This window comes from Athene noctua, chromosome 15 (genome assembly GCF_965140245.1).
Source record: "Athene noctua chromosome 15, bAthNoc1.hap1.1, whole genome shotgun sequence".
In the NCBI taxonomy this organism is placed as follows: Eukaryota; Metazoa; Chordata; class Aves; order Strigiformes; family Strigidae; genus Athene; species Athene noctua.
The window spans coordinates 2,384,575-2,408,384 of NC_134051.1; the positions used below are offsets into that span (position 1 = coordinate 2,384,575).

Sequence of the window (23,810 nt, forward strand, 5' to 3'; positions counted from 1 at the left end):
AAATCAGGTCACAGAAGATTGTGTTCTAGACTTCTCATCACCATCCAAACTATATTTTGACATATGCTACTGCAAAGAAAACATTGCCTATCTGGGAAGGAAGGGCACAGCATCTCTTAATTGAAGTAGGACTTGGTCCAAGGTCCGTCCAAGAAGTCAAGTCAGCAGGTCAGGGGCCGAACCAGAGGGACACGTTCAAGCATGGTCATAGCTGCAATGTAGTTCATGCAGTGGCCTCGAGGGCAGGAGTCTGAGCTTAAAGGCACCTCTGGAGACCCCCATAAGGCTTCTCACTGCTCTGTCCTGTGCAGCACCCTGATCCCAGGTCTGGGATATGTGCACCCATACCCAAGCAGGCCTTGGACACAGGCAGCCGACCCCAAGGAAGGGAAGCGGCTGTGCTGAGGGCCCTGCCAGCAGCCTCCCAGGCCCTGAAAGTTTTTTCACATGCTGGGAAATGATTCATGTGTTATGCCAAGCCATGGGTGCAGGCCAGATGAGGAGTCATCACAGGTGGCTCCAGGGGGGCTGTGTTGCAGGCAGGGGTCAGCTCAGGCATGGGGGGCTGCAGAGGGTCACTGAGGGGTCATGGCACCCCCAGAGCCGGGGGGCTGCTGAGCTCTGAATGCCACATTTCTAAACGTGTGGGCTTTGGTGTTTGTTAAATGATTAAATGATAAGGAAGTTTTCTGTGACCGCAGCTGGCCAGTGGTTGTAGTGCACACCCGGAGAGGGTGTTTCTGTCACGCATTTGTTGCCTGTCCTCTGATGAGCAACGCCTGTTGATAGCCAGCAGCAGGCAGTGCCAGGAAGCACTCCGAGAATATCTGCACTAATGGGTCTAAGGCTAGCAGAGATGGCTTTGCTGTAATAAGACAAATGCTAGTCCTGTTGATGGAACAGGCCTGCACTGGAATGCAGGCAAGAAGAGAAACCTCCGTTGTAACATTAGCCATGGGCAAGGTTTTACAAGGATTTTGTTTGTTGCAGGAAGAAGATTTAATTTTGCTGGAGTTATGGAGAGCAACTAGTAGTCCTGCACGATTTCTCTTTCAGAGCCCTTGTTTCAGGTTGACTGGAGGGAGGCTCACGCAGACATCATGGTACTGAGTCACAGTCTGGAGACTCTGCAGTTATAATGGCTAAACAGTTCATTCTTTTCCTCTGTTTTCAAATAGCAGCTCAGTTTCTGTAGGAGATCATAGATTACAAGAGAGAGAACACTGACAAAATTGCCAAGTACTTCCATTATCCTACAGTTTACCTTGTATCCTTCACATGTTGAATGAATGTTTCTCAAAGGCTTACTCCTTCCAAAGACTGCCTTGCCAGCTGTAATGCTACCTAAGTGACAATACATTTGCCGAGTGTCTATATATCTTCCCTATGTGTCTGGTTGGGTAAAGGATAACACTGCCCAGGCACAGGTTTGTGCTCCTCAGAGAGGAGAGCAAATGTCAGACAACGTGTGTGCCTGCCCAGTGCCTAAGCTCCTCTTCAGCCTCTATCTTGCTAGCGACTGGTTCTCTCCCTGCCCTGCTATTGCAGCCTCCTTCCCTGTGGCCACCTGAGACCTCCCGGGCTCCAGCACCCCTTGTCTGGCTTGTGCAGAGACACAAGCTCGTGATGCTCAGCCGCGGCTGAATGCCTTTTCAGTTCCAGACTTCACTCGCAGGGACTCTGCCTGTGTCTCCCCCTCTTGTACTTCCTTTCACTCCTTGAGCCCTTGCAATCCCTCTGGCTTTGCAAAGTCTGGAAAATGTCTGTTTTACAGCTTTCTTCGCTACAGCTTTAGTCCTCCAGAATCTCCGTCATTTATCTCTCTGCATCATCAACTCTCCACCCATTTCAAACTCAATTGAAAGCACATTTTCTTCCTTGCCTGCGGTTCCTAAATTATACACCCAGCTCATTTCAAAATATCAATTCAGAAACTTGGCGAGGTGATTATTAATAACAGCTCTGTTCTTCTCTGGAGGAGAAATAATACTAGAAATATGTGAAATGTGTACACAGTTGTCATTCTCACTCTCCTTTTTTGCCAAACACTCTGTTCTTTAAAGGAAATAAAAACAACCCTACACCCAGTATTAAGTGGCTGAGACTGTGTAATCAGTGAGGAACCATACAGAACTAGGGCAGTATTCCTTCACATGTTCTGAAACTCAGGGTGATCACGACCTTCTGCAATGAATTAGTGCTTGGCTATATGTAGACCAGCAGCACGTATAGCCAAGCTTGACGAGCTGCATACACAGCAATCTGGAGCCCAGCTGGACCCATGCAGATTCTTCATTCACTTGTGTGGAACAGCAATGTACATGGTAGAAATAAATATGTGTATCTAGTCATGGCAAATTGTGCTTCAACTATAATGAAGCTATTAATGATTTTATTCCAAGACTTCAGATGGAAGGTGGGCCAGAGCTTCCCAAGAGCCCAGAGCTGCTGAGAAGAGCTGAGCTGAAGTCTGGCCTGCAAGCTGGCAATAGGTTAGGTACGTGTTTTTTCCTTTCTTCTTTTTCTTTTTTCTACCTGTACTTATAAAACATGTAGTAGAGTACTGATGACTTTTTCATTGCCCATAGTACCACAGGATATGCAGTGGAGAAGCTCTGGGGTCTCTCCCAAAGCAAACCCACATGTGCAGGTGCTGTGTACACAGGGGAGCTGAGCTCGGTGATACAGGCACCCCACCTCATCCCACACTCCCGTGCCATCCCAGCAGGAACTGGGGTTGTTTTTCCCCGATGCACACCGGGGAAGGAAGGCAGCTTTCCCAGGTCCTCTGGAGGATGAGGGGGAATAGAAAGATGGGGTACCTCTACCCCTGTGGTGGATGGATAACAATGAGGGCCTCCCAAGGAAGGGAGGCAGAAAGAAATCCTTCAGGGATGGATTCAAGCACAGAAGAGAATCTATGTTTTTAGCCCTGCCATATAAAGAAAACCCAGCTAGCAATCACTGTTTTGAGAGGAGTATAAAGTATAAAAGAAGCTATAGAGGAGCTTTTAACTCTGAAAGTTTGCCCTTGGAGTCGTATGGCTCAGACATCTGCAGTGACATTTAGGGACTTGTAGGGAAAGAAGTGTTCAAGCAGACAAAAGCCAGCTTGCTGCTCACGTTACCCAGTGATGCTGGGGGCTTCAGCTGTCGTGGGCCTGGTTCAACAGCCCTTGGGATGGATGCAGTCCACCCCTTAGCCAGACTAGTGGTAGTGTGGTACAGGCTCCAAAGGAGGTAAAGGCCTGAGCCATAGCTGGGTCAAGAACTCCTTTAGTTTCAATCTGTTCTCTGAAAACCCACAAAGGAGCAGAGTGACACAGTGAGCAACGATGCATATGAGCTTGGAACACCAATCATGCCATTAACGCATGAATAGCAGGTGGCTTTTCCAAGACTCATTTATCAAGAAATGAAAGTTGTTGGTACAAGGAGTCTCATGCATATCTTTTCCTTTGCATGCAATTTGACTATGAGGTGACCACTTTATTCCATAAGTATGACAGCCTAAGTGAGCCTTCCTTGAGCCCTCCCTGCTATGCTAGTGACCTCCCGTGAGCTGGGACGCCTCTCAAGGTTGTTCCTCAAAGCAGAGAGACCTTTTACCAACAACAGATCTTTGGTAAGTGACCGATATCGTGCATAACCTTGTAGCATGGTGACTCTGATTTGTGCCTTGGTAGTTCTGAATCATTGTTCAAATGATTGTGCCATTCAGCAATAAAGTGACCCTTGCCACCAAATTTTGTTAAGTCACACTTTGACAACATCATACTAAAACCACTTTCACTAATAGCTTTGATGGTGATTCTTTAAGCAATCTAAATCACCCATTTGTGACACCCCTTCCTGGCACCTCGGCCATTAGGGTGCTGAGGATCTGTGTAAACTATCTTGAAAACACGGGGTGGGGGGTTAAATAAAAAGATATACATTGAATGTCTCCTATCAGCAAGATATGAGAGAGGAGATGTATGTATATGAGAGATATCCAGAGGAGAAAGTCGAGTCGCTGTAAGACGCTTCGGCTCTGTGCTACCACAGACAGTGCTTGTCTGGCAGCTAAAGCACTGCTTTCTTTGCCTGTGTTGTGCAACTGTTTTTCCCACTGGCCCACTCCAGGTACCTCCCTCCTTCATAAGTGTGTTTTCTTAAGAAGTGATATTTTTCAAGTGTTTAAAATGCAAGAGTTTAAAGGGAAAGAGCTATTGTTTGGAAGAGGCTGGTGAAGTTCCTTGTTTTCTGCCGAGCAGGTGATTAAGTTTCCACTTGAATGGTGTGGGAGTAAAAGATGCCCCCCTGAGAGCCCCTGAAGCGAGGCCCTGCAATCACTCAGAGGATGGGAAAGGCAGAGGCTGACAGACAGCCTGTCCCCTGGAACCTCTGGAGATGCTACACTGCTCCACGGCCTTTCCCGGGGCTGCCTGCGCTGGGTCTGACCTGATATCACAGGAGGGGGTGGTTACTGGACCTTGGCTGAGCCCGTGCACTTGTTTCACACACAGCACCTCAGGACACAAAGCTGTCAGGTCCCATGAGACACGAGCATCACTCCTCATGCTCCCTTTCCCGTGGGTTTGCTGCAGCATGACTGTGCCTTTCCACCCCGAGTGCCCCCCCACGCTCATCGCTGCCCAGAGTCTCTGACTGTGCAGAGTGTGGCCCCTGGCCCCTGCAGCACTGTCAGGAGCCCACCCAGGTCACCCACCGCTTCCTACGCGCGGCGGTGGGCTTCAGCCCGTCACGCAACCTGTCCTCTCAGAACCAGGACCTCGCACGATCCAGCACACGTCTGACAGCTGATGCACTGCGTCAGCTGCTCGTTTCAGCTTGTGCACTGGGACTTCAGAGGTAGAAGGCAGACAGCACCGCCAGAATCGACAGCCCCCTTTTCAGGAAAATGACACTCACTACAGGCCTCTTCTGCCAAGTCATTTGCTGCTAAAAGCTGTGTTGACTCTTCCTCTGCCTTGGTGGAGGTGGATCAGGGGTTTGGAAAGCATTGCATTAACCTACTTCGTGCAGATAGCCTGATTCATGTTCATTTACTCTCATGGAGCAGTACTACTCGTGGAAGGCATGTTCGCAGTATAAAGGTGATGTGTAAAATGTAGAGCTCTGCTTCTAAAATATCAGAGCACTTCTGCACTGAGATGTCCTCAGAATTAGAAAAAAAAAAAAAAAAAAACAAAACCAAAAACCCAACAGCTGAAGGTTTGATGCCCCATCACACGGGTTTGATGCCACCTCGTGGTAGTTTCATGTCCTGATTTGTAAGGGAAGGTTTTCACTCCTGGGATGTTTCCCAAGCGTGTTCCTTATGCAAGAGAAACACAGTTTGGAGAAAGGATGAAGACATTACAGATGTCCCGCTCAGCCTTTGCCCTTCACTGCTAATTTGCAGCACTGCCTCCAAACAGCAGTGTTAATAAATGTTAGTATGAACTTAAAACGCAGGGATTACAATTTATACTCAGTAACATCATGCGGAAATACCTACAGGATAGGGATGTGGCCATTGGAGAATATGATGAGATATCCTGACATAAAATTTTAGCCACAGTTGCCTCATCATTTAAGCACCTCAGGCAAATATTCCACCCAATTTGCAGTTAGATTTGCTGCTTTGGAGAAGCTCTTTACTCCCCGGGAGAGCAACTTCCTTCTCCAGCCCAGTAGTTATTAAATTGCGCTGAGAGTGTAATAAAGAGCAGAGTTACATCACCCTTTTGAAAAAGGGACAGAAGTTACAAAGACTGGTACCACTATTTCAAATGAGGATTGGATCTTTCAAGAGAAAATTGTCTCTCCTACCCTCTCAGTAATTTAGCCTTATGACAGCAGAGAATTATTTGACAGGAAAATTCAGAGCATTTCAGCCTTTCATCCAGTAAATGGCCTATATTGCTTTTGTTTGCCCTTTGAACTGTGGAAAAGATACCATTTTACAACTGACTGAACACATTCTTCAGACATTATAATATAAAACTAGCATGTTTATTGATTGAATAATCATGGACTATGTAAAAATTGTACCAAAATTACTCCCTGTTGCACGTTTTTTTCCTAGCCTCAAGGCATCCTTGTATTCAAAATGGTATCACATCAGACCCTGTAGAAATGTTAGATCCTGAAAGCAGTATAGCTGGGATGTTGCTGCAACTGAGCTAATTACTTTTGGGTTTCAGCTTGGCTAATTAACTTCCATGTAGCCCTATAATATCACAGTAATTTTGTTTTCAATTCTGGAACTATCTTGGACAGTGCTAGTCTGGGAAGAAAGAACTTCTGCAAATCACACAGCTCCATCATGCAGTGTAGACATATGGTTGTTTTACTGTAATCTAAATGAAATTGCTTTTGCAATGGCATGTAATGCAGCCTTTAGTGCTTGTCTGCAACTTGTTCACCAGACTGAACACATTCTGAATGTCTAAATTAAGCTGTTTGTTAACCTGTTCACTAGCTGAAGACCTTAGACTGGACGCTATATTCATATTTGTTTATATCGCTTTCTGTTAAGTCCTCTTTGACTGAAATTCTTCATCTTTGCTCTTTCCTTAAAATCTTCACTTTTGAATCTGATCACCATCCATCTACAAATTAGGGTGAAAAATAGGCTAGCTCTAAAAACACTGTCACAAGTCCCCATCTGAAAAGCTGTTGAGACAGTGAGTGATAATCTGTGCAGCAATTAATCCTTTTTCTCTCACAATTGGACCTGAAAAAGTACAAGCTGATATTCACCTGATTAAAATGTATTTTCAGCAAATTTTCAGTTTTGCCAAGAGAATGTTGCTGTTGACTGTGTACATACTGTTTATATTCCATAGCCTCAGGCCCTTGAATCCCTTGACTGAAACTTGAGCTAGTGTAGCAGTATCTCTTGCCGCCAGAAGAATCACAGGTTTGGCAGTATGATGAGTAAGCATTACACCTTTGCTAAATTTTGTTTAAATCACAGCAATTGAGGTGAACAAATGACCTTTGTTGTATTTACCCTCACTTCTACAGCCAACAGATGTGAAGGGAGCAAAGAGGTGTTCTGATTAGGAGAAACACAACCCTCTGCCTGTTCTTCAGTGGAGAAAGAGTCGCAATAAATAAGGGAAATCCAACTCCGGAGCTGGCAACAGCGATTAAAACATGCACAATCATCCTTGTCCTCTGTAGGGACCGAGCCTTAACTGTGTAATGCCTTTCTGAGGAGGTGTGGAAGTGTTTAGGATGGTGTATCAGACCTGGCTGCCCGTTGGAGAGGGTGCAGGTCCCATTCCTGTCCCATCTGCCCACTCTGGGCAAGGGCTGCAGACACCACAGGCTTTTGAAGATCTTGCCAGAGGGCCATGTTTAGGCAACACAAATCCCACCACACACTGGCCAGCCTCTGATCTGGTTCTATGATCTAACTGGATGTTCTGCCATCTGATTCCAGGGAGGACAAAACAGGCCAAAGTTTACTGCTTCTGGAAATCTCAGCTCCCACCTCCCTGCACCCACCCAGGTTTTGGCTATGGTTTGTCCTTCAAACATAACCTTTCCTATGCCCAGCCTTCCTCTGCTGCTGCAGCGTCTGGGAAGAATGGGATCTACCTGAGGGGACTCTGCACCGCAGATCACCTATGACTCAAGGAGCATCTCCTGTTGGTAATTCAGCTCTCTGTGAGGAGCTGATTATTCATGTTCTGTTTGCTGGTTCAACTTATTTTTGGTTAACAGAAACAGCTGTGACAGGGAGAAGAAATAAGGAACAAAAGCCAACAGCATGATTAACTTTTTAACTCGAAACGCTTCTCGGTTAAAAGAAGCTAAATATTCCCTGCGTTCCTGGTACTGTTTTTCCACATCAGCAGCTGCCGTACTCCCCAGGAACACTACGCAGTTTTATGGATGGAGCTAGAGGTAGATCTGGATGGGAGAAAGCCTGTCCAGAGCAGCTCATCCCCCATGGTCACTGCACAGGACTGTGGGTCAACGCGAGGGGCTGCCAGTCCCAGCACGGCCAGCGCTGTGGTGTGAGATGCTGAGAAGCCATCTAGCCACCCAAGCTCAGCCTCCCCGACCATAAAATGAGATCAGTGGTGAGATTTCAAAGCTATCCCAACCCCCCGCAGGGGTGGATGCGCAGAGAAGTATCCAGAAGTTCACATTCTACCAATGAAAAGTGCTTGTGCAATCTAGGGTTGTCCTTAAACAAAATTCATACGCACGCTACCAGGAAAAAACCTCGACTGCGCTGGGATTGTCAATGTTTATTCAAGGCACGCAAAGTTGGGATAGTTTCCAGCCACCACAAACTGTGACACAGTCATTTTATGTCCCACAAAACGACAGCTCCTCTTGCTGCTCTTTTCTAAAAGACTCGCAAAAGTCTTCAGGTGAGCTGAAGCAATAACTGATTCCTGATGTTGCTTTGTTTGCCTGCTAGCCTTTTGGATGCATCTCTTTATCACTCTCTGCTCTTTGCCTTCTGAGGATCAGAGCTTTCTTCTGAATCCTCGACTCGGGTTTGAACTTTGACTCCTAATTGTCTTTCTAATTCCCCCTCACCCTCACGCAAGGCCACGAAGGGGCAGGAGCAGGGCTCTGCGCTGTGGAGGTAGAGAGCGATGCTGCAGCTCAGGACATCGGAAATGGACTCCGGGCAGCGCTGCAACTTCCTCCAGCAGGCGCGTCCTCCCTGCTGCTCTCGCTCCAGCACTTGACGCCCTTCGGCACCGGATACTCAGGGTGGAAATAAGTTCCCTCGGCGGGTGTCTGGTGCGGCTCCCTTGGCAGGGCAAGCCTCGGTGCCAGAGCGGGTGGCAGCGGGTAGGCAGGGGAGGCTGCGGCCGGCTGGGGCCTAGCGCGCAGAAGGGAATCACAGCCCGCGGGGGAGCCCGGGCCGCCGCTGTGCCCTGGCCGCACGCCCCCACGGGCCCCGGGGTGACCGGGCGGCGGGAACATGGCCCCGGGCCCGAGGGGAATGGCCCCGCATCGGCGCCGGTTGTCAAGGCAACGCCCCCCACCGGGGGTGGTCCTTGGCGCGTACGCATGCGCCGCTGCCGCCGTGTCCGCGAGCTGCTCGAACCGCCAACTGCCCCAATTCGAATTCGCATCCTCGGCGTCCAATCAGAGCCTGCGAGGCGGGGCAGGAACCGCCTCTCGTTGGCCTTCCGGCCAATCAGGAAGCCTGCTGTGTTTAAAAAAAAAGTGCGCGCGGCGGGTAGGCGTCGCTGGGCAGCGGCGGGCCTATGACGGGCGGGAGGAGCGCCGGCCGCCCCGGGGGCGTGGCCTGGGCGGGGCTCGCCGCCTGGGCCTTCCCTGACCCTCGCTGAGCGGGAGGGGGCGTGGTCAGGGTGGGGGCGTGTCCTCCGGCTGCAAGCCCCGCCTCCCAGCCGGGCGGTTCGGTCCCACCTCCTCGCGCTGCCCCTCACTCGGAGCCGGTCTGGGCGCGGCGGCCGGCGGTGGCCTCTCGGTCCCCGGGGACGCGCCGCGATGAAGGCGGGCGGTGAGTGCGGGCCTGGCTGCGGGCTCGGCTGCGGCGGTGCCGCGTCCTCCCTCCCCATCAGCTCTGAGGGGCGCCGGCGGCTGCGCGGCGGCTGCGCGGCGGCCTCTCCCCCCCCCCCCCCCCCCCCCGCGCCGGGCGCCTCCTGAGGGGGCTGCGGAGGAGGCGGGGGAGGGATGCGCCCTGCCCCAGCGGCCCTGCCCGGGCTCCGCCGCGGCTCTCGCCGGTGCCCGAGGGGCCGCCGGTGCTAGAGAGGGCTGCGGGGGCCGCCGGCGGCCGCGCGCGCCGGAATTCTAACGGCAGCGGCGGCGGCGGGGGGCGGTGCGGGCCGCGGCCCGGCCGGGGACTCGGGGGCTCCGCCTGGGGGGGGCACGGTCAGTCCCCGCTGCGGCCCCCCGGGGCTTCCCTCTTCGGAAACGGCTCTGCCGGCAGGAGCGGCCCGCGGAGCGCTGCCTGCCCCCCCGCCGGCCTGTCGGTGCCTCGGCGCCGCACCTGAGGCCGCTCTCCGCCCGCTCTTTCGCTGGAGGAGCCGTGGCCATAGCTGGCGGATGTCTGGGCACTCCTGTGCTTCCCACTGCGAAGTCGTTAACGCCTAAGAAGGCGTTGAGAAATGTCGGTTGTGCGCAGAATAACGTACGATGTCTTTGAATTTGTTGGGTGCAAATTGATAAGTGGAAAACCCCGTTCAAACATAAGAAAAAGCAGGTTTTGCTCTGAGGGTGACTGAGCGGTGGCCCGGCTTGCCCAGAGCGGTTGTGGAGTCTCTCTGTCCTCGGAGACTTTCAAACCCAGCTGGACGTGGTCCTTCACAGCCTGCTGTAGCTGACCCTGCTTGGGCAGGGCAGTTGGACTGGTCCAGAGGTCTCTTCCAGCCTAAACCACTCTGATTTTGTGAAGCAACAAGTCCAAGATTTCCCTTTGCAACTTCCTGGCTTTTGAAATCAAATTTTCCTCTTCCCTGAGCTGCTCAAGTACCCCATGTTCCCCAGGCATCCAGATGTTCATACAGGTTTAATTGGCACACCAGTACAGAAGTCCATTTCTTTTTCATGGCAAAAATACTGGCGAAGTTTTCTTCAGAGAGGGGGGAAGAGGATGAGAAGGATACCGTTATTCTACCCAATGCACGTTAAAAAGTTTTTATAACAGCGTTTTAATCAAAGCTAGGTAACAGGTAAGGTGTGTGCTACGGGTGAAACCCTGGATGCTATTTTGTATCAGGCTGGTGGTTCACTTCATTAAACCTGAAGTGCAGAGGATGTTAATAGCATATATGAACAGAAGAAGATTGTTAGCCATGACTTATGGACCCCTTAGGAATCTGCAGGCTCCTCTTAAGGGTCCTGCTGAAAACCCAGATAACCTTCCCTTTGCAAACTGGAAAACCTGTATTAAGTAACTTGAGTTCGATGCAGCAGCTTTGCAGTGAACAAATTGTCCGTAATCGTCGCATTGGCTGTGCAGTCTGTAAGTCTGGACACGTCCCGGTTCTGTGGGCTGGCATGCTCAGAGGGAGATGAGGGTGTAACTGCCCAGTGCATAAATTTTTTCCATTCACTGCAGCTGGTAAGAGCTGTTGCTCTTATCTTCTCGAAGAGAAATGCAATGTGTTGCTTCTCCAGTGTCTCGCTGAAGTTCTGTGTGAAGGAGTGGAGGTCAGTATGAGATCAGGAGGCTTCTGGTGTGTTACATGGTAACCAGGAGGTGTTAAATACCCAAAGTAGAAGAGCAGACCAAAGGGGAAAAAGTATTAATGGAGAAGAATATTTGTCTCATTAAAATTCTCTATCTTCACCTTGACTTTTCAGCCAACTTCTACTTTCATCATAAAAATAGAGCTTGAGAGTCACATCATTCTCTCAATTTATGTCTTTGACCCTATAATCTAGTGAGACTACACAGTTCTAACCTGGTTTACTTCATAGATAATATGGGGTGGTTTGGTACACGTGTTGTACTACTACTATTACTCTACTGTTTTCATTTACATCAAAAAATATTCAAGCTAATAATGAACTTGTGCAAATAGGGTAAGCAGTGCTAGCATGTGCATGTTGCACAGCACTGAGGTCTCTAGTAGAGTCTGTGTCTTTTATTAAGATTTTTTAGGAAAAAAATAAATAAATTTACAAAGAGATTATACTTGGGAAGAGACTTAAACCAGATTTGAAGAATACAACCAAGAAATCCTCTGCAATAAAGACAAAGGCCCTTACATTGCCTTTTAATTTGTGGGACTCAAGCTTTAACTTCAGAATTTCTTTTTTTTGAGCCTTCACGCCTGCAAAGAAAATGTTCAGCCTTTTTTTTTTCTCAAAAATGGGCCTCTGTTGCTTGTATGGACTACTCCTGAGAGCTATGAGAGCTGACGTGGAAAGAAGCAGTGTTGGCATCTCCACTGCTGCACAGCAGGGCCCTGAAAGGTGCAGCGTGAACCAGGATTGATTGGGGTCCTCCTCCCCAAGTGCTGCTCCTTGAGGGTGGTCCTTCACTGCCACTTCCCTTCCTAGCACTGTTCACTGATCTGAATTTCTGCCGTTTGCTGTGGGTGGTGGGGCTCGGGAGTGCAGCGTGTGCCTGCAGCACAGTGCTACCCTCAGGAGATGGACAAGGGATTGGGCTTTCTACCGTGGGGTAGGAGTCCCCACCAGCAAGCGGTACTCTTGTGCTCTTCTTGGGTTTGCTTTGTCTGTTACATCATTTTCTCCTCTTGATGAATGCAGTGAAGGCAAAATCTATCTTAACGAGGAACGGAGAATGTAGGCGATGCCTTAGTCGGTGAATGCTACAAGGTGCTGAAACTTCAGAAAAGTTGGTTCTTGGGGATCCTCCATGAGCACCCATGGCAGCAAGTGGCTTTTTAGAGAGATGGGCTTCTGGCTTGAGCTGGTTTGGTGGGTCTTAACTTCCTAATCTCTCTGGTCACATTCCAAGGACTGCTATCAATTGAGAAGAAAAAGTTGGGGTGTGGGGGGAGGTAATAAAGTTGCAGCAGTGACAATTTAACTAAGCATAGTGGAATGATAGAGTTATTGCACGGAGGGGTTCTCCTCGATGAAGAGGACTTGTGCGTGAGCCATCTCTTCTGAGCCACTTACCTTACTTGACTAAATTGAACAAGTCACTTCCTACTTTGTGGCTTAGTCTGACAGCGTTACGTGACACATGCTAAGTTTCTCTGATTAATATGTTTGAAGAAGTGTCCTGTGCCACAGTAAATAAGTACTCGAGTAAATACGTTTATGTATGTGTATGATATGCCTTTTTTCCTTGTACCGTTCCATTGCTAACTGAGGTGTCCTATGTTTTTGTTTTCCAGTGGTTCACTGCAGATGTTCCAGGTGTTTTTCTTTCCCTTCAAAGCGAAGGATAAGAAAAAGGCCTCGAGTCCTGACGTTGTTAAGTCTGCCTGAAGATGTTCTGTTCCATGTTCTGAAAGGCCTTCCTGCTGAGGATATCCTCTCAGTCAGAGCTGTGAGTCTGCCACTGCTTCCCCTCTGTCACACACCACGACTTATCTCTGCCTTTAGGAGCCAGAACCGCACATGGAAAAGGCTGGCTTCTGGTGTCAGGCTAAACCTGAAGAAAACTAAAGAATACATGCAGTAATTAGATTTTTGCTATCCCAGCAGCAGTTTTATTTCTCAGTACTCAAGCTTAAGAAGATTAGTATTTGAGTGCTCTGTGTAAATTTTCTGTGAGAGTTGTCCTGCTAGATCACTGTGGCTGAACAAATTAGTTTTCTGTGGCATCTCTTGCCTTAATGGTGATTAGGCAGGTAATGACTTATGATTTACTTGTGATTAATTAGTTACCTATCTAAAATTAGATTGCAAAGAACTATTTTTCTGTTGGTCCCTTTATTTTAGTAATTAACATTTTACACTTCCCCCGTGCAGGTGCACTCTCATCTTAAATACCTTGTGGATAACCATGCTAGTGTTTGGGCATGTGCAAATTTCCAAGAAATATGGCCTTCTCCAAACAATCTGAAGATGTTTGAAAGGTAAGCTTAAGAATCAAATTTGTCTGACATTATAGAAGAGGATATATTGAAGGTAGATACACAATTTTAATCTGTCCTTAGTGTAAATATAGGATCTGACTTTCCCTTTTTGTAGAAGTCTTTGCTTAGTGTGATGACAAATTGTTGATTTCATGTCTAAGCTGCAGCTTATAACTGCTGTCTCTAACTGGAGCAGCACCTGTTGCATATACCAAAGTTATTTCTCTTTAAGGGCATTAATAATCCGTATTAGAACATAGCATATTAACTGAAATCTGTTACTGGTGTTTTCATATGAGTGTGCAAGTTAGATCAGAGGCTCAAGAGCATAACCATATTTATAAGCCTGAGTTGGCTTGGTCACTTCTTGTGCAAGTCAGTGTATTGAAAAATAAGTAAAGCTCAGTATTAAAAAGAATGAAGTTTGAGAGGGTAATGATAAATTTGCTTAAAAAGGTCAGAGAACATCTTTTTATCCATCTTATTTGAAGGGAATCCATCAGTTTAAATGTCATGAAATTTGTTTCTGACTGTTTGTTATTTGATTAATGTATTATGTTCTTTCTGAAGATTACTTTGGGCACATCAGTTTGGAAGGGAGGAGCACAAGGGCTTGGTGCCTGTCCTTGAGGGTACAGGTACCAAAATGTGTTATTGAATTCTGGTGTTGGGAACAAGAAAGAGTTCCTATGAATTGTCAAATTTTCCCAGGCATCAGCATACAAAAGGATTGCAGCAAGAAAAGCCTCAGCATAACTTATGTTTGTAACTTCTGTACTAAAAGCATGTGTGCTTATGGTTGGTGATCACCAAACTCACAGCCTGGCCTCCACTGAAGTAACTTGTTTGAGGATGTGGGCCTGGAAGCACCTACTGATTTCAACCACAAGTATCTTCTGTTTCCCATTCAGGGCTGCTGAAAGGGGTAACTTTGAAGCTGCTGTGAAGCTGGGGATAGCGTACCTGTACAATGAAGGCTGTAAGTGTGGAAGCTTGTACTCGGGTCTTTGGGAAAGATGGCATGACAGAAGGAAATGTAGATGAGTTAAAAGCTTATTTAAAGATACAGATCAGACTAACTGTTCATCATAAAGTTGGCACTTTTACTGGCTGGTTACAAAGCTATTTTTCCTGTATCTCAAGCACTGATGCTTTTGTACCCAGGTTCTAGAGCAGGGTAGTGCAGAGCCAGTTTGCTGGCTTTGGTGAGTGGTTTGGTCTCATTTACTATGATGCCTCTTCAGTTTTACCTTTCAGTGCAGCTTAAGCACTGGGCACTAAACTGCTAGGTGTTAAATGATGGCATAGTGCACAGCTCTGTTCTAAAAGAAGTCAATGTATCGCTTATGAATTCATGTTTAGAAATTATCCTTTGTAAACTTCTGATCAAGCTTAGTTGCTTACCTAGTGTGATAAATGCAGTGAAAGAGACTGTACTGGCAAGGCAGGTGACTTGCATACCAATTTGTCTGTACACTGAGAGGAATTAACATTGCTTTGAGTGGTGGTATTTGCAGAATGCCCCCCCCTACCCAACTTAGGGTTCTATGTGTCTAAAGACTGACTGTAGTAAGATTTTTCTTCTTTTGCTATCTCCATGATTTTTAAGGCTCTAAAGGGAAGATACTGTTCAATCTTTTCCTGATTGTATCTTATTGTCTGTCTTGGTCTGACTAAATGCTAAGCACGTGCCTTGAAGAAACTAAATGATTTCTGGCTTTTTTTTTTTTTTTTTTGTTCAGTGTCTATCTCCGACGAGGGTCGTGCAGAAGTGAATGGATTAAAGGCATCTCATTTCTTCAGTCTGGCGGAGCGTTTGAATGTGTGTGCAGCCCCATTTATCTGGCTTTTTATCCGCCCACCCTGGTCCTTGAGTGGAAGCTGTTGTAAAGCTGTGGTCTATGAGAGTCTCAAAGCAGAGTGTCAGCTGGAGAAAGTAAGATTTCTTTCTGCCCTTGTCTTTAACACAGGCTAGTAGATGCATGTAGTTATTTTTGAAGAAATATTTTTGTTTCCACAAGGAGCTCATATGCTTTTGTTGCTTAAATGACTGTGGATCAATCATTTTAATGAATTTATTGTCAAACTACGCTTGGTATTTCATGAGTGCCAGAGGCCTGTACTGTCTCAAAAATAACAAAACCCTGAGAAAAACAGGGGTGAGGAATGATTGAAAGGCAAACAAAATTGTAGTCTGGAATTACTAGCAAAAATTGCTATTGTTCTTTGTTTATCTTTAACAATGCTTTATCTTAATGCTTTCTTCAGGCTCAGAAAGGATCTATTCTCCACTGCTTGGCTAAGGTCTTGAGTCTCTTTGAGGTGAGTGGTGTTTCTGGTTTGTTTGGGTACTTTTTTTGATGATGCTGATGCTGTTACCTTGATTTAAAAAAAAAAAAAAGCCAGCCAAATGCTCACATATTCCTCAAGTGTCCTAGGAATTTCTGCTCTCATGAGTTTAATTTATTGGTTGTTTAAAGGAACATTATCAACTTCGTTTATTGAATTTTACAAATGGTGAAATTAATTTTGGCTTGATCATGGGCTTGCAGTGTGTTCAGGTCTCAAAGGAAGCTTTCCAGTCATAATGCATATTAAAAAAAAATCCTTCAGTGGCAAGCAAGCCAAAAAGCTTTTGTCTAGCTGAGGAAAACCACTAACTGCTTCCTGAGCCTGAATCTCCATGTGGCAGCACTGAGTGGATGTGGGAGCACCCTTCATAGCCTGAAGGGGACTCACAACTGGTTGATTCTGCTCTGTAGCTCTCAGTACAGAGCTCTTCTGTACTGAAGCTTCTGAAGTGAGATCTGGCATCCACTTGGCTGGACAGCAAAAATATCATTATGCCTTTTGTTCTTAGGATGAAGAAAAAAGGAAAGAATCCCTTGAAATGTTTGAAGAATCTTCAAAGCAGGGTTGTTTAAAGAGCTCCTACCTCCTTTGGGAAAGTAATAGAAAGGCAGCTGTAAGTAGGGGGTTTTTTGTCTCAAAACAACTTTTTCATTGTAACTTCTGGAGCTCTGTTATGTGCAATGAACATACACAGAAAGAAATTGCTGTTTCTCAGAGCTTACCTTCTTCATGAAGAGGGAGAGCACTAAGAGCTCTCAAATGAGCTTTGGTGTCTGCCTTGGTGTTTAAAGTGAGTCAGTCTACGAGCAGTTGTAGCCAAGGTGCAAGCAGAAGTTCCTCTGCATAGGCGCTGCTGGCTAGTGATCATATGGCTCGCTCCTGAACGGGAGGGGGGAGGCTGCCTGCATTGTCACTAATAAATCTGCCACAGCTCTCATGTCAGAATCCTGAGTGACCTTTCTCATTTCCTGTGAGACCTTGGGCAAGAATTGAAGAAAGTTTCTTAAAAACAATGTTGTCATGATGAGAAACAGACTGGTTGCTGAAGTAATAGACGTGCCCACAGGCAGTGTTATTTCTCTGGATATTAGTACTACAGTCCTTCTGTTCACTGTGTAAAGGTAATGGGGTTTGAAATCTGTTTATGTTCCCTGCTGTAGATGTCAGATCCTGGCAGATACCTCCAAAGTCTCAGGAAGCTACGAGACTATGCAGCAAAGGGCTGCTGGGAAGCACAGGTAAGACTGACTTTTCCCAGGAAAACAGTCTATTTGGTCTTTTCTATGCTGTATTGTAGGTTCAGACTCCTCCCTTTAGAAGCAGAGTCAAAACTGCTGAATAATATCTGTATATGCATGTGTGTATTTACTCTGTAGGTTCCCCTCTTTTGGAAATACTGCATGGTTGTGGTACGATCTGAGTAAAGATGCCTATTTTGATGGCCTGAAAAGCCTGCCCCCAAATAATTTGTGCAGTTTAAGCCAAACTAAGAACTACTGATTCAATTAGTTTGTCACGTTCACTCTCTTTTTTCAGGAGGAAAATTACCGAACCATGTTGTGCTGCTTTATCTTGCATTTGGTAAAAAAAATACTTTCTTTTGTGTTTTCTGTACTACAGATAGCTTTAGCCAAAGCTTGTGGGAATGGAAACCAACTAGGATTAGAAGCAAAATCTTCCAGTGAAATGGTGTCTCAAATCTTTCAAGCTTCCCTTCCTATCAGCAAGCAAAGTATCTTCACTGTGCAGAAAGGAATGAATGAAACAATGAGGTAAAAACTCAGATCCAGGAGTCAGGACACACAGCAGAAACCGTTGCCTATTTCCCTCTACATCTGTAGAGGGAAACAAATATAGAATGAGGTCTGTTCGAAGACGGAATCTTTTGCTTTACGCTTCTGTGATGCATTATGTTCAATCAGAGAAACACATGACATTTCGCAGAGGAAGTATCAGAGCCCTTATTTCAAGCCCCAATGAAGAACTGCAATGAGGTGTGTGAGGGTTTTTCTGAACTGTAAGGTCTTGGGTTTGTCAAGACAAGCTCTTCAAGGACCAGAGGCACTGTTTGACCTCTTGAAGCTATAGTTACTCTGGTTATCTTAGGTGGCCTTTAGCCTCCTAATTGATATGCCCTACACTTTCCTTGTGCAAGTGCATATTATAGGATAGTTTCTAATTCCATTTCACAGACAACTTGAAACTGTTGACCCTTCAGAAAATAACAGACCTCTGGTTGCAAATCCTTATCTCGGTGCAACATGTCATTTTTCTGAAAATTCTTTTAGTGAAATTTTTTGGCTTGAAACTTTTGAGTGGAGAAGGGACTCTAACTAGGTGTGGGGAGGGTGTTCAGCATGGGTTTAAATGGCTTCTAACTGCACAGGTTATGTCTCTGTCCTTCTTGTCTAGGTACATCCTGGTTGACTGGCTGGTAGAAGTGGCTACCATGAAAGACTTTTCTAGCCTGTGCCTTCACATGACAGTGGGATGTGTGGATCGCTATTTGAAGCTGAGACCTGTACCTCGGGCTCAGCTCCAGCTTTTGGGAATAGCCTGCATGGTCATTTGCACACGGTAGGGGTTCTGACTAGTGAACAGAAGTGGTTATTGTGATCATTCAAATTCATTTCTGCAGCTCAAGTTGGTTTTTTCTTTTCCTCTCCTTGCTAATAATAATACTGGAAAAAATCTTTGGCTACCCTCTGCATTGACTGCTGCTTGAACTGTGTTCACATACAAACACAGTCTCTGCAAATGAGACACAAAATGGTAAATCCTTGAACATGTTTTTAAATACAAAAAAACTCCATAGTGGTGGATTGGTCTAAATGCATTCCATCAGCAACTAAGTATGTCATGCCCTATCAGCATGAGTAACCCTCTGAGGAACAACTGCAGCAGTGTTGTTACATAGTTTAGTTTGTTATCCTCAGGTGAACCACTGGCACAATGGAAAACTGCTCTCTGTGTTTCCTTAATATCTTGCACCTTAACCTAGGAGAGGTTTCATAAATAAGGAATTAGGAATGTTCTAGTAGGTGGTTCCAGCTTAAAGGTGAAATAAACTTCTTTCCTGGTCTGTACCTGAGAAAGTAACTTATAAAGTTGTTTAACTCTCTGGTCATCTTGGGTGCATTTATCTGCCACAAAACCATTAGGGCATAGGTGCACAAATTCCCTTTCTTCTGGGGCTGACTGTTAATATTTAATATTGCAGTTTCATCAGCAAAGAGATCTTGACAATACGGGAAGCTGTGTGGCTAACAGACAACACATACAAATATGAAGACCTGGTCAGAATGATGGGTGAGATCATTTCTGCCCTAGAAGGAAAGATAAGGGTGAGTTTGGAAAGTGGATGGAATATTTCACCCCTTGGGCTGCTGTTGAAGTCAGGCTGTTGCAATCAGCACTTCTTGTTATCTAAGATGTTGTGTTTTTATGTGAGTGTTCTCAATCAGCTGTGCAGATCATGCATATTTCACAGCATGCAAATACAAAAGCCTCTGCCTTTCTGTAGAGATTAAAACTTGAGTTTTAAAACAGCATCTCCTGGAAACAACTGTTCTAAATATTTGGTGCTCATCTTGTATTGCCAACCTCTGTTCTCCTTTCTGCACTAGATACCTACCATTGTGGACTACAAAGAAGTATTGTCAAACATAGTCTCACTGGAGAGAAGAACTCTTCACCTTTACAGCTTCATCTGTGAACTGTCACTCTTAAACACAAGCCTTTGCGTGTATTCCCCAGCTCGGCTGGCTGCTGCAGCACTGCTGCTGGCTAAGATACTCCACAGGCAAGGTAAGGAACGTTACCTTAAGTGGAGCTCCAGCATGGTATGTCAGCCTGCCTTTGCCTTTTTAGGGACCCTTTGGGGCTTTTTTGGTGTAACTTTGTCTTTAAGCAAGATGTCCCAGTCGCTTGGCTGGGGGAGGTGGGGGAAGAGGGGGACAAGATATAAGACTGCAAAATGAAGAGTTGGGTTCTATTTTGCCTCTTAACAGCTATGACAAACAAGAGAATTAGCATCAGACTATGCAAGCTTTGTGTTTAAATGAGATTTCGATACTTAGGTTTACCTGCCAAACTGAAGTTATATCTATCCTCGAAGCTAATTGTGAACTGAATGAACTATGTACAGACATAAGCTTGTAAAGACTGTGATCTTTATTCTGTAAAAATAAAATCTGTCTGATTACAGAACTGCCAAGCTTCATGAAATGGTAACATGTATTTTCTTTTCCAGCACGCCCCTGGACCAGCCAGCTGTCTGAGTGCACCGGTTTTTCTCTTGAAGACCTGTTGCCCTGTGTGCTAAGCCTCTACCAAAAGTGGTAATAGTTTTGGAACTCTTCTGGGAGGGCACATGAGTACTTGGATTCCAGTTGTTGCAGCCATGCTGCATCGATAGAGTCAGCCTAGTGAAGGAGGTGGCTGTGGGAAACTGCCTTGCTCTCCCCACCACAAGGCCCTGAGGCCTGGGGGCCAGCTCAGGGACAGCTATTCTATTGCTCTCAACTGGTAGGGGTAGGGGGCCACAGAAAATGTGATGTTCCGTAAGGCTTAACAGGTTTCAGCTTGACAAATTCAGAAGATGGCAAATGGCTTATTGGTGAGCTTCAGAAGGAGTTCCAGTAGCAATGTAGCTCACTTCTGAAAGAGTGCAAGGCAAATATCTTGTTTACCTCAAAGAACAGGAAAGGAGTTAGATGCACCAATTGCCCTGGCTGGCTGCTTAGCAGTTCTGCTGACACACCAACTTCCCTAGCACAGAGCTGAGATGGACAGAGGGAAAGTATTTAAACTGGCATGTTTTGTTAACACTGTTTCATGTAATCCATTCTAAGATTAGGGCTTTAATCGTTCTTTCCAGTTTCCATGATGATGTCCCAAAGGATTATAGGCAGGTGTCCTTAACTGCAGTGAAACAACGATTTGAAGATGAGCGTTATGAAGAAATAGGCAAAGAAAAGGTGGGTGAGCTCTTTGTCTTCAATTGCTGCTGTCTGACACCCAGAGCAAAACTAGCATATGGCGGGATGTGTAAGCTTCAAATATGGGAAGTGGGTTCTAACCTTAGACTTTTAGAGGAGAAAATATGTAAATAAAGTGGTAGTTTTAAATTTGATAGGCAGGGAGTATAACTGCTCTGTTTGAGTACATGTGGGAAGAACTCACTGGGATAGATTTCTCCTAGAAAATAAAGACAAATAGCCTCCTTCTGACTGTTTATTCCTTCTGGGAAATTCATGGTCTCATTCTTACTGGCTCTTTGATTTTTATTTTTATTTTTTTTTTTTAGATGATGAGTTACAGCCAGCTCTGTTCATTGTTGGGTGTGAAACAGGGGGACCCAGAGCCCAGTCTCTTGCACACGAACATGGTGGAAATTCAGACTTTCCTTAACTCTCCTGCTGGAAAAAGAACTAAAAGGCTAGTATAACTCATCACTGTAAATGTCTCTGAAGATTAGCGTGAGCCTTTCTTCCTCTCTGGTATCCTGAGGTTTCATTTTTAATCTTAAATATGATCAGTTTTTCTGTAATTACCTTGACATACCTATTAAAAGAGCAGGAAAAGAAGACTTGGCTTTTAATGTGCAACTTGTGGATTTTCTTGCTACAGGAGGAGGGAAGACAGCATTCAGGATGACAGAGGCAGCTTTGTGACTACACCCACAGCAGAGCTATCCACCCAGGAAGAAAGTCTTCTAGATAACTTCCTAGACTGGAGTTTAGATTCCTGCTCTGGTTATGAAGGTGATCAGGAAAGTGAAGGCGAGAGAGATGGAGATGGTGAGGGTTTTATTCTCCTTATAAAAAGACAAGATAATTACACCTGTCTCTTTCATCTTTGTTTAAAACTGTTCCTCAGGCACCAGAAGCCTGAACTTTTCAGCTGAAGACCAGTTGGAAAAACTCTCTCCCTTCCCCAGTGGTTATAATTGTTACACTATTTTAGAGGTATATATCTGTTCTCTTTGTATATACTGCTTCAGAATACGATGAAGGGTTTTGTAGCTGCTTAGCATTTCAAAGTGAGACTGCTTTCAGGTACCGCTGGTAGTGGACCAAATGCGATGAATGCCTCCCTGTGTTAGAAACAGTTTTATCTGTTTGTTTCACTAACTCTGGGACTGGCTGTTCAGTTTCTAAACAGCTCTTAGTATCCATCCTAACAGTCTAAGGGGGGAAAAGTTATTGTTTTAAATGAGGGTTAACTTAGTGCTCTACCCTCCCCTCCATAAGTAGACACGAGGTTTACGCTCTTGTTTTTTTCTGCTTGATTCCATGCTGAACTTGGTTGCTGAAATCAAAACTGACCTTTTCTGTTATTGTTCCTCAGTGACAGGTCCCAGTGGGATCCTGGACATGACGGTGGTTTACATGGACCCTGCGGAGCACTGCTGCCAGGACTCCAGCGATGAAGACACCCTGACTGTGGCGTGGGTTGGGCACGCGCTACCACTGAGGGACCCAGATGATGCTCGCAGGCTGTCGGCGTATCTCAGCCCAAGAAATTCTAACCTGGAAGGGAGCTCAGGCTACTCTTCTGTCAACAGTGCCAGTCCTACATCTTCTGTCGAAGGCAGCCTTGGAGCATCCCTCAAACCTACCTCAGCACTGTCCCCCGGCAGTGCCATGAACAACGAGCTGTGCCTGCCTCACTACCTGGAGTCATGTTTCCAAGCAGTCTGTGCTAGGCCTAGTGATGGCAAGTGTGACAGAAGGCAAGTCAAGCGAAAAAATGTGGCAGAACACAGTGAAGAAAGGGTCAGCTTGGGCTTCTTCAGCCTCTGATTTCTTCATGCTCTTTCCCTTTCCTGGAAACAGTATTTCTGTTGTAGTCACGCAGGGATAATAGTGAATAATTGTCAATACCTCCAGAAAGAGCCCTTCCCCTCAACTTTGCCTATGTCTGTCTTGTAGTTCTGTAGCTCACTTCTGGACCATTTCTTTCCTTGATAGCTGCCTTTTTAAAGTATCCCCTATTGTCTGATTCTCTGCAAATTAAGATTCTTTTCCACATTAAATTTTATAGCTTGTTATTTGTTATACCTCACCAGTTATCCCTTGGTGATAAAAAAAACTTGTCATGTTCCTTGCTTTGCTGTGAGGCTTGGCATTATAAAAGAAAGGAATTTACTTTGGTTCTTAAGTTACTGGATGTAACACTATGCTTGAATTCTTCCACTTGAAAGACCTTTTTTGAGGTTGTGCTGCCTCTTCCTTCTGGCCAGGTACTGCCTCACTCAGCTGGTGTTTCCCACTTCTATGTATATACCATTTGCTGCACTGATACAGGGTTTTTATGGATATAATCTAGAGGTAAATGAAGGCTCACTGCAGGTCTGAGCTGCTTTTCTACCTACCTCTCAGATGGTTTTCATCCCCATTTACCTCTGGCTGTCTTTGCCACATTTTCCTCATCTGAAAAATCCTTCTGTGCCTTAATGCCTCACTGCCCAGTACTACAGTAATGTGATCTCTGCAAGCTGTCTCTGCTGAACACTGTGGCTGAACTGCCACCTCCAGCCCGGGGCTTAATTTCATTTCCTGTCTCGCAGTCTTCCTTGCTATTTCCATTAATGTGTCCTCAAGGAAAGCACACATCACTTGAACACTAGAAACAGGCAGTAGGGACAGTTAGTTTTGTCTTTCTGGCCCCTAATTTGCAAGGGCAGCATATCCTTACCAAAAATGAAATCTGTGCTGCTTTGGTAACAGTTTGAAGAAACCACCTGCACTGACCTCAGCCTAGCAAGCCTAGGTTAAAGCTGCTTCAGCCTGTGAAGAGTAGAACAGCCTTCTCCTTACAGACTGGCAGTGAGCATTGAAATACCAAGGTCCAAGACTTCCAGGAGATGTCACCAAATTGAACACTGGAACTGAACTCCATGACTCTCTGGTTAGAAGTTACTGTGGCAGATGGCAACAATTCATATACATACAGTGT

The 23,810-nt window shown here is 45.9% G+C and overlaps 1 protein-coding gene across 1 annotated transcript; it reads left to right on the forward strand.

Annotated features, from left to right (window-relative positions):
* The first annotated feature begins 9,407 nt into the window (after positions 1-9,407).
* CCNF (cyclin F) lies at positions 9,408-23,774 on the forward strand. Its single transcript, XM_074919121.1, has 17 exons — positions 9,408-9,493; positions 12,810-12,964; positions 13,390-13,496; positions 14,408-14,475; positions 15,239-15,432; positions 15,765-15,818; positions 16,357-16,461; positions 17,009-17,086; positions 17,469-17,620; positions 18,261-18,425; positions 19,069-19,192; positions 19,475-19,655; positions 20,101-20,188; positions 20,728-20,827; positions 21,157-21,287; positions 21,480-21,649; positions 22,200-23,774. Exons 1-17 carry the CDS (start codon positions 9,481-9,483, stop codon positions 22,652-22,654), a joined length of 2,340 nt encoding a protein of 779 aa, XP_074775222.1. The 5' UTR covers positions 9,408-9,480; the 3' UTR covers positions 22,655-23,774.
* The last annotated feature ends 36 nt before the right edge of the window (positions 23,775-23,810 follow it).

What these genes read in the sequence shown, in the direction of transcription:
- CCNF (XM_074919121.1), top strand. An exon ending in TGCATGGTCATTTGCACACG is followed by an intron (nt 18,426 to 19,068) that starts GTAGGGGTTCTG and finishes TTAATATTGCAG; the next exon opens with TTTCATCAGCAAAGAGATCT. An exon ending in CCCTAGAAGGAAAGATAAGG is followed by an intron (nt 19,193 to 19,474) that starts GTGAGTTTGGAA and finishes TTTCTGCACTAG; the next exon opens with ATACCTACCATTGTGGACTA.